At 46.6% G+C, this 9,713-nt stretch overlaps 1 protein-coding gene across 1 annotated transcript; it reads right to left on the bottom strand.

Annotated features, from left to right (window-relative positions):
* Positions 1-2,362: 2,362 nt before the first annotated feature.
* Positions 2,363-8,329, bottom strand: LOC121136096 (igE-binding protein-like). Its single transcript, XM_040735763.1, has 2 exons — positions 6,904-8,329; positions 2,363-2,505 (listed from the first exon to the last, which is right to left on the bottom strand). The coding sequence occupies exons 1-2, from the start codon at positions 8,327-8,329 to the stop codon at positions 2,363-2,365; spliced, it is 1,569 nt and encodes a 522-aa protein (XP_040591697.1).
* Positions 8,330-9,713: the final 1,384 nt, after the last annotated feature.

Below are 9,713 nucleotides of genomic sequence, written 5' to 3'. Positions count from 1 at the left end.
CCTAGAGCCACAAAGAGTGAATAAGTAAACAAGCAAATGTTCTTCTAAAGCTGTTCTTCAGGTCAAGGACAGCCAAAAGTGGACAAAAGCAAGGAAATCTTGGCAGCTGGAGGCAGGACAGCTGCCATCTCACCTACTAGACCAGGGAAGAGGAGTCTAGCCCGATGAGTCATAGCACAATCCTCAGAATCACACCCCAAAGCCTCTGGGATTGATGGTCCCAGTGTTTATGAAAAAATGTGTATGAAGATACAGGTGGAAACCCGAGGGACGTTAGAACAGTTGCTAAAAGTGTGATCGGAATGCCATTCTCTCTTACCTGGTGGAAAACTAGGCCCAGTTCTCACATAAAGAGGAAAAGAGGGTGTTTGGGATGGATGGGGGGTCAGGGGTGGCTTTGGGAACTGTTTGTGGCGTAGACACTCTTGAAGAGAGAAACATGTTCACACACTAAGTATCAGCCCTTGTCATTGGCCTTGTACTTGGCTCCTGGAAGCTGACAGTGAAGCCTGCACCACCACTCAGAAGTTCCGAAGTTGTTTCTCTGATCATCTAAACCAGCCTAGAGGAAAGATCTAGAAGTATGTGTGCATTGGGAGTTCCCTAGTAAGATCAGATTAGCCACTCTGTAGTGATACACACAGAAACCAAGCCCCTCACGAAAAGCAAAGACTTTTCCAAGCTGTTAAGTGATTACTCTAAACCAGGCAAGAAACCAAGAAATCTTAGGTGTCTGAGAAAATCCTCCAACATAAAAAATTAGGCCCCCAAATGCCTTAAACATCAAACAACCAAACTAGACAAAAAAAATTACCAGATAATCCAATTGAAAATGGAGTACAGATCTAAGCAGAGAATTCTCAACTGAATGATCTCAAATGGCAGAAAGATTCTTAAGGAAATGTTCAACATCCTTAATCATCAGGGAAATGCAAATCAAAACCACTCTGAGATTCCATCTTACACCAATCAGAATGGCTAAGATCAAAAACACCAATGACATCTTATGTTGGAGAGGATGTGGAGTAAGGGGAACACTCTTCCATTGCTGGTGGGAGTGAAAACTTGTACAACCGCTGTGGAAATCAGTATGGCAATTTCTCAGAAAATTAAGGATCAACCTACCTCAAGACCCTGCAATACTACTGTTGGGCATATACCCAAAAGAGGCACATTCACTCCACAAGAATATTTGCTCAACTAAGTTCATAGCAACATTATTTGTAATAGATAGATCTTGGAAACAACCTAGATGCCCCTCAACTGAAGAATGGATAGAGAAAATGTGGTATATTTACACAATGGAGTACTACTCAGTGGTAAGAAACAACAACATCCTAAAATTCACAGGCAAATGGACAGAACTAGAAAAAAACCATCCTGAGCGAGGTAACCCAAAACCAGAAAAACACAGTATGTACTCACTTATAAGTAGATACCAGACATAAAGCAAAAGATACCCAACCTACAATCCATAACCCCAGAGAAACTAGAACCCTCTTCTAGAATCAGATGGAAGCAGATGCTGAAATCCACAATTAATCAATGGGCCAAGCTCCTAGAGTACAATCGAAGTGAGGAGTCAAGACCATTGTCACGACCACCTCGACCAGCAAGGAAGACGTGACTCAGGAATCCTTCTCACCAGCGGTTTATTCAGGACCTTGATGAACAACGTGGAGGCAGCCACGGGAAAAACCCCTCCTGCTCCCTAAATAGCCGAGGCCAGCCAACCCTGAGCAGCCACGTGTGTGCAAGCCATAGGCTCACCAGAATGCATAAGCAATCTGATGATGATGGCGTGACCCCGGCGGGATGGGAGCAGGCCAAATAAGGAGTTGTTTATTACCGAGCGCACTCACCGTCGGGATGGTGGAATGCGGAAGCCGGCGCCATCTTTGAGGCGCGGTGTGGCGCAGCTCTCCACAGTTCCCCCTTTTTGTTTTTATATAACAAAGGTGGGTGAAGATAGAGGCCCGATCCCTGGTGTGCAAAGCTGGGATAATGTACAGGTGACACCTACAGACTCTACGCCTGTGGTGACCCTGACCCATCCTGTACCTGTTTTCCCAGGGGAAGGATCTTGGGTACAACCTTCCTGCAATTGGGCTTGTCTTCCTAGGGTAGCTTAACTGCTTACAAGCAAACCCTCGTGCAGTGCTTAGCCTTGCACCCCGACCGGAGAAAATTAGTTTTTAAAGGTAGCCAGCCAGGCTGAGGGGGACTGACCTTCTTCAATGGTAGCGAATGCTTGCATGACCATCATTGCATTACAGCGCTGATTAGACTGAACATTACAGAAGCACCACAGGCATACCAGGGAGGCTATGGCCATCAGGCCAAGTAGGGACCCTATCCCCGCTCACTCCTTTAAGTGATCCATGGTGGCCCTGATCCAGGAGGACAATCCTTCTGCGATGCTGGAATCGACTTGGGTGGAGTTCACTGTCACTATGGCTGCGTGCAGTTGGTCGAGTTCCTTTTCAAATTCCCCTGACCAATTACCTAGAAGATAACTGGAAAGTTTAGACAAATTAGCAGCACGTATATAAATTTCAAACTGTACGCTGGTAACACAAAGACTGGGATATTTAAAAGACCTTTATTCTTCCCTACCATATCTGGGGAAAAGGTGAATAGTTTATCTTCATTTGTCCAATTCACTTGCGCGGCCTGGCATCCTGTCCAGGGCCAGGCCTCCCCCTCAAAGTGGCACCAGCATCGGGGTGCCCACCTTGGTTGAGTAGGAGGGGTATCATTACTCCTCTTTGCTACTACTGGCCATGAACCATCAATCCAGGCCACATTGGTAGAGTAATTTGTGATAAGATGCATCTGGCAGGTGGTGGAATTACAACTTTGACTCTGTCCGGATTGATATTTATCTTTATCAAAAAACCAACCTGCAGTATGGTGGGCTAACTTAATACAGGAGCTGTTGGTCAAAATGTAAAACACAAACTTCCCTTTTCAGGAAAAGTCCGGTTTTCCCCTATAGGGGATGCCTGAGTATCTAAAGGAAGGGAGGGCAGGTTAAACTTGCTTGTGGTGGTAAACAACCAAGGGAAAGCTTGCACATTATGGTGGACCGGCATCGGCACTGGAAAGGCCGATAGAATCCCCCAGGGTGGCTCCGCCACCGCCATTGTCGTTATCATCATCATCATTGGAAAGCATGGGGTGAGCGGCCTGAGTGGCATTTGCATCATTCGGATCCAGCGGTGTCTGTGCCTTCCTCACCAGTCATTCTGGAACCCACACGGGGTCTTGTTGGTCCTGTGGAAAAACACAAACAGAACCTCGTGCCCAAGTCAGCATGGGATCAGGCCCATGCCATGTGCCAGTCAAGATGTCCTTCCATTTTACCAAGCCTTTGCTTGGACCATGGGGTTCTTGATGCCTGTCAGCTGCAGAGCGACCTTGAGCATCCAAATTTAAAAAATTTATAGTAAAGAGGGCGAGAGAAAGCCTCTCTTTTGGGGTGCGGCCATAGCCTATTCCCCCTTTTGTTTATTTAGACATTCTTTTAGAGTGCGATGGGCACGTTCTACTATGCCCTGACCTTGTGGGTTATATGGCAATCCATGAAGCAGTTGAACCTCCATTTGTTTGCAAAAGGAGGCAAAGGACTGAGCTGTATAAGCTGGCCCATTATCAGTTTTCAGCTGCCTGGGTTTTCCCCAGGCTGCCCAAGCCTCCAGGCAATGGGTGACAACATTGCGAGCCTTTTCACCTGATAGAGGGGTGGCATGGATAATTCCAGAGCAGGTATCAACAGATACATGGACATATTTTAGACTGCCAAATTCGGCAACATGAGTAACATCCATTTGCCAAACCTTTAAGGGGAGCAATCCTCTAGGATTGACTCCGAGACAGGGTGGATGATGATGGACGGCACATTGAGCACAATCCAAGATGACTTGTCGTGCATCAGCCCGGGAGAGATGAAACTTCTGTTGTAAGGTTTTGGCATTTACATGAAAATTTTTATGAAAATCTCTGGCTCTATCCAGGGTGGAACAAAGGAATATATACTCCATTCTGGTCCATTGATCAACTTTATTATTGCCCTCACTTATGGGGCCCGGGAGGCCCGTATGTGCTCTGACATGCTGTATGAAAAAACAACACTTTCGGTGCCAGATCAAAATTTGAAGCCTTTGAAACAGGGTGCAGACCGGACTGCTGGACCTAATAGGGCCAGCAGCTTCCAGTACCTTTATAGCATTAACCACATAGGCAGAATCCGAAAGAAGATTAAAGGCAAAAGAACAATTTTCAAAAACCTTAACAACAATCTCTAGTTCTACTACTTGGGGAGAGCCGGGTTGAAACTGTATCTGAACGGGTTCTGAAGAGCCCACCATATAGGTACCACATCCTGTTTTTGAGCCATCTGTGAATACATTGGGGGCACCTGGGATTGGAGCATTGGAAGTTATTTTTGGAAAGACTACCGGGTGCTCCTTAAAAAATCCTATTAATGGATGTTTTGGATAATGATTATCTATATCCCCTTTAAACCCACACCTTAAAATGGCCCAATCATCAATAGTGGTGCAAAGGACATGAATTTGATCATTGGTGTAGGGCACAGTGATCACTTTTGGGGCTATGCCAAAATGTTGTAAGCATTGTTGGATGCCATTTTGAGCCAATCTTGCCACCACGGTGGGATAATACTCAATAGATTTAGCAGGGGATATGCGTGGATAAATCCACAATAAAGGTCCATCCTGCCAAAGCAAGCCCGTAGGCTGATAATATGTGGGAAGTATACATACAAAGATGGGATGTCCCTCCTTGCATCTTTGTAGGAAGGCATCTTGTAGCCTCTCTTCCACCCTACGTAGGGCGAGCCTTGCTTCAGGGGTTAACTGTCTGGGGGAATCCAAGGCTGGATCTCCATTTAAGAGATCATTCAAGGGCTTTAAATCATAATTAGGGAACTTAATAAAACACCTAATCCATTTTATTTCTCCTAGCAACTTTTTAAAATCATTTAAGGTTTTTAAATTATCTTTTCTTAACTCTAATTTTTGTGGAATAATATGATCTCCGATAATCTTTGTGCCCAAATAATTCACCATTTTTCCTTTTTGAATCTTTTCAGGAGCCACAAGCAGTCCCTTATTCTCCAATAAAAACATCAATCTAATAAATGCCTTTTCTAAAAATTTTTCTTCCTTGGCAGCTAACAGCACATCATCCATATAATGAAAACATCTTAGGATGGGGAATTCCCTTCTTAATGGCTCAATGGTCTGTCCTACATAGAGCTGACACATAGTGGGGCTATTGGCCATTCCCTGGGGCAACACAACCCATTCAAATCTCTGATCGGGCTCTTCATGATTTAAAGATGGGACAGTAAAGGCAAACCGTTTACAATCCTTCATATGGAGAGGGATAGAGAAAAAACAATCTTTTATATCTATTGCAATAACATGCCAAGACGCCGGTAAGGCAGAAAGTAACGGCAGCCCTCGCTGTACAGGGCCCATTGCTTGCATTTGGCTATTTATGGCTCGCAAGTCCTGTAAGAGGCGCCATTTTCCTGATTTTTTTTAATGACAAAGATGGGCGTATTCCATGGCGACAGGGATGGCCTTATGTGTCCCAAGGCAAGCTGTTCAGCGACTAGGGTTTTTGCTGCACTCAATTTCTCGGAGGAAAGTGGCCACTGAGGAACCCATATAGGCTCCTCCGTCTTCCATGTAATGGGAATACCTCCCTCAGCGGCCCCTAGGAAAAACCCAACCCTTGCCTCAGGTATCTCTGGTGTGCTTGAACGGGCCCCCTATTTCCTTGTAAATGTTTTCCTAGCCCGAAACTTGGATGGCATCCCATGTCCCTCATCATTTGTTGAGAGGCGGCTGAAAATTTATTGCTTAGCTTAAAGCCCATATCATTGAGCAAGTCCCTCCCCCACAAGGAGACGGGAAGATCCAGGACATAGGGCTGCATAGTTCCGGAATGACCCTCCTCATCTTTCCACTGTAGGTGTCTAGCACTCACATCCGGAGCCTTAACATACCCTAGCCCCCGTAAGGTTTGAGAGGAGGCCTGTATAGGCCAACCCGATGGCCAGTCCTTTTTTGCTATAATGCTTTTGTCTGCCCCCATGTCTAGCAGGCCAAGAATCCTTTTTCCATCCACATTAAGTGTTAGGACTGGTCTTTGATTTAATTCCAAGGACAAAAAGGTCAGATCTGTTCCTGTAGAGCCACAACATTCCTTTCCTCTTTCATTAGACCGTGCTGGAAACAGCTCATGTTGGCTGGGCAGAAGCAGAAGCTGGGCAATCCTGTCTCCCGGGAGATAGCTACTACCCCTCTAGGTGACTCTACCATTATCTTTATTGTACCATTATAGTCAGGGTCGATTACCCCAGGATGTACCTTAAGACCCTTTAAAATAGTGGATGATCTTCCCAGGAGGAGACCCACTGTGCCTGGGTTCAAGGGTCCTTGGAGGTCTGATTCTATTAATTGTACCCCCATTTGAGGGGTCAGTACGAGTCCGGAGGCGGAACAGAGGTCCAGTTCCGCGGCACCTGCAGTGGCCCTGCGAGGTTTTTGGGGTGCCGGAAGGTCGGCCACTGTTCTAGGCTCGTCTCCCTCAGATTGGGATTTTCTGTTGTTGAGTTCTCCATGGCCCCATATATTTGTGGGCCCTGAGGCTTGGGGCCCGGTCTCCCATTTTTTGGCATTGACATATATGGGATGACATGACCGTTAATGTCCCTAACAGACCTGCACTCATTCGCCCAGTGCCTCCCTTTTTTACATTTTGGGCATAATCCTGGCATGGTGTGTTGAGTACCTTTAAAGTTTAAAGCATCCTTATTCCTTGGCTGGTCTCTCTGTGGGCAATTACGCTTCATATGCCCCGCTTTACCACAATGGAAGCAAGTTCCGGGGTGGCCGCCTTCCCTGCTTAATTTGATGACGGCGGCCGCAAGCCCCTCATTAGTCAGGGGGCCGCCTATTTCCCTGCAGGCCCTCATCCATTCCTCAAGTCTCCTATGCCTAAGTGGAGTGATAGCCACCCTGCATTCTTTGGTACATTGCTCAAACACAAGTTGCTTTATTAGCGGCATGGCAGTATCAGTATCGCCGAAGATTTTTTCTGCCGCCTCCACCAACCTGGCCACAAAATCAGAAAAAGGTTCAGATGGCCCTTGTAAGATTTTTGTCAAATTGCCAGTCGTTTCCCCTTTATTGGGGAGAGCCTTCCATGCCCTAATGGCAATCTGATTGATCTGGTCATACACCAATGGTGGATAAGCATTTTGTTGAGTGGCGTATTGACCCATGCCTAGGAGCATTTCCGCATCCCAAACAGCCTGGGGCCCTCCGGCCGCGCTCTGAGTAATTGCAAATTCATTGAGATAGGCCTTCCAATCTAGATATTGACCGGGTGACAAGCATGCCTTTGCAAGATTCCGCCAATCAGCCGGTGTCATGGCAAATCTATGTAGGGTCTCTAACTGAGCAACTGTAAAGGATGCTGTGACCCCGTAGGTTCTGACTGACTCGGCCAAGGATTTTACAATTTTAAAATCCAGCATTTCATGAAACCTGTTCCCTTGTGGGTTCTGGAAGATGGGATAGGCCAGAGGCATCTCTGTTCTAACCTGTCTCCAAACTTCTGAGTTGAAGCAAGCTCCTCCTGAATTAGCTATAGCCTCTGGATAGGGAGGGGGAGCCGAAGGGACTATGTCAGTCCTTGGGTAAAGTCGGCTAACTTTCTTTCTTCCTAGCTGTAATTTAGCAAGCAATCTTCGGGCGGACTGTAAAGGTGCTTTATGGGGGGCCTCCCGCTCCTCTTCCGACTCAGACTCTTCGGTGGAGGTAGGGGCGGCAGAACTATTAATATCCTCCAAGTCTGACAGGCCAGGGTATAATCTATTCCCTTCTTTCTTCTGTTTTGGTTTTATTTTTAGATCCGGGGTATGACCTATGGGAGAGGCGGCCTCAACTGAGGCAGCCGACTCTGACCTCTCCTCCTGTAAAAGTTCTAGGGCCGCCTGACCATTCCTTATGGCTTTAATGCATTTTTGATCAGTAAGGCACCCGCGAACTAACGTCCAAACGGGCCGAACCCCGGGAGCAAGGACACCGTGCTCCGCAGCAACATCTAAATCTTTGCCTAATTTCTTCCATGACGAGAGTGTCAAGCTGCCAGATACGGCAAACCAGGGTGCCACAGTGTCACACTCCGTCAGGAATCTTTCCAAAGTACTTTTCTTAAGTTCAAGGTTTTTTGAATGCAGCAACTCATTGAGCGCCAAAAAAATTGGGTGGGATGTTGAATTACCCATGTTTTTAGCAAGGTCGATTCCTGGACTGACCTGCCCTAGTACAATCCTTGCAACAAACAGTTAAAAGAAAACCCAAAAATAAAATTGAATACCACCCAAAGGGCCAAAAAAAATAATACCCTCTGTCTCACTTTTACTCTGTCCGCTTTGACGCGGCTCTACTACTTTCCCTTTTGTCCCGTCCGCTTTGACGCGGCTCTACTGCTTTGCTTTCCCGTCCGCTTTGACACGGCTCTGCTGACCGTTCTCCCCTTCTCTATGGGTGAGAACAATAATCCCGCTCTTTTCGCGGATCCCCGCCTTACCTGGGGACTTACCGGTGCACCCCCTGACCGCTGTGAGTTCTGAATTCCCTGTACGGGCCACCAACTGTCACGACCACCTCGACCAGCAAGGAAGACGTGACTCAGGAATCCTTCTCACCAGCGGTTTATTCAGGACCTTGATGAACAACGTGGAGGCAGCCACGGGAAAAACCCCTCCTGCTCCCTAAATAGCCGAGGCCAGCCAACCCTGAGCAGCCACGTGTGTGCAAGCCATAGGCTCACCAGAATGCATAAGCAATCTGATGATGATGGCGTGACCCCGGCGGGATGGGAGCAGGCCAAATAAGGAGTTGTTTATTACCGAGCGCACTCACCGTCGGGATGGTGGAATGCGGAAGCCGGCGCCATCTTTGAGGCGCGGTGTGGCGCAGCTCTCCACAGACCATGATGGGGAAACCCACAGAATCAGCTGGCCTGAGCTAGTGAGAGGTCAGTGACTCAGGTCTAACAAATGGGGACCTGCCTAAGACTGAACTAGACTTCCTTAATATAGGTGACAATGGTGTGACTGGGACAATATATGAGGCCACTGGCAGTGTGTCCAAGATCTAACACCAATGCACAAACTGACTTAGTGGAGCCCATTCTATATGGAGAGACAGCTTGGTCAGCCTAGACACAGGGGTGTGGGGGTGGAGAGGTGCCTTTGTCCTGCCTCAATGAGATGAGGGGACAGAGTTAGTAGACTTCCTAGGGGAAGCCGTGCCTTTTCCAAGGAGCAGATGGGAGATGGGGGGGGTAGGGGGAGCGGGAGAGGAAGAAGGAGGAGGATTAGAATGTAAAAAATAAATTAATAAAAATTTTTAAATTAAAAAATAGATAAAAGGAAGCTGTTGTCAGAAAAAAAATCAAACAACCCCAATAAGTTCCAAGGAAATAAAGAACATAGACGGAAATGAAAATATGACAAAAGGAGAAATGCTATTATCAAAACCTTCATTAGACATAAAGTTCCTGGGAAGTTTTACTAACATGAGCATTCAGAAAAATGTAAAAATAAATAAATATAAACAAACAAATAAAACATTAAGAGTCTAATAGAAAAATCCAAGAAGCAC

This window comes from Mesocricetus auratus, unplaced genomic scaffold (genome assembly GCF_017639785.1).
Source record: "Mesocricetus auratus isolate SY011 unplaced genomic scaffold, BCM_Maur_2.0 Super-Scaffold_100048, whole genome shotgun sequence".
NCBI lineage: Eukaryota > Metazoa > Chordata > Mammalia > Rodentia > Cricetidae > Mesocricetus > Mesocricetus auratus.
The sequence above is the reverse complement of the archived record's forward strand: the minus strand, read 5'-3'. Positions and strand labels throughout refer to the sequence as shown.

Bases quoted from the DNA above. Each gene is read 5' to 3' on its own strand.
- LOC121136096 (XM_040735763.1), bottom strand. From the start codon at position 8,329: ATGGGTAATTCAACATCCCACCCAATTTTTTTGGCGCTCAATGAGTTG. The intron at 2,506-6,903 runs GTAAAGCGGGGC...GTTATCTTCTAG, and splicing joins CGGAACTTGCTTCCATTGTG to GTAATTGGTCAGGGGAATTT.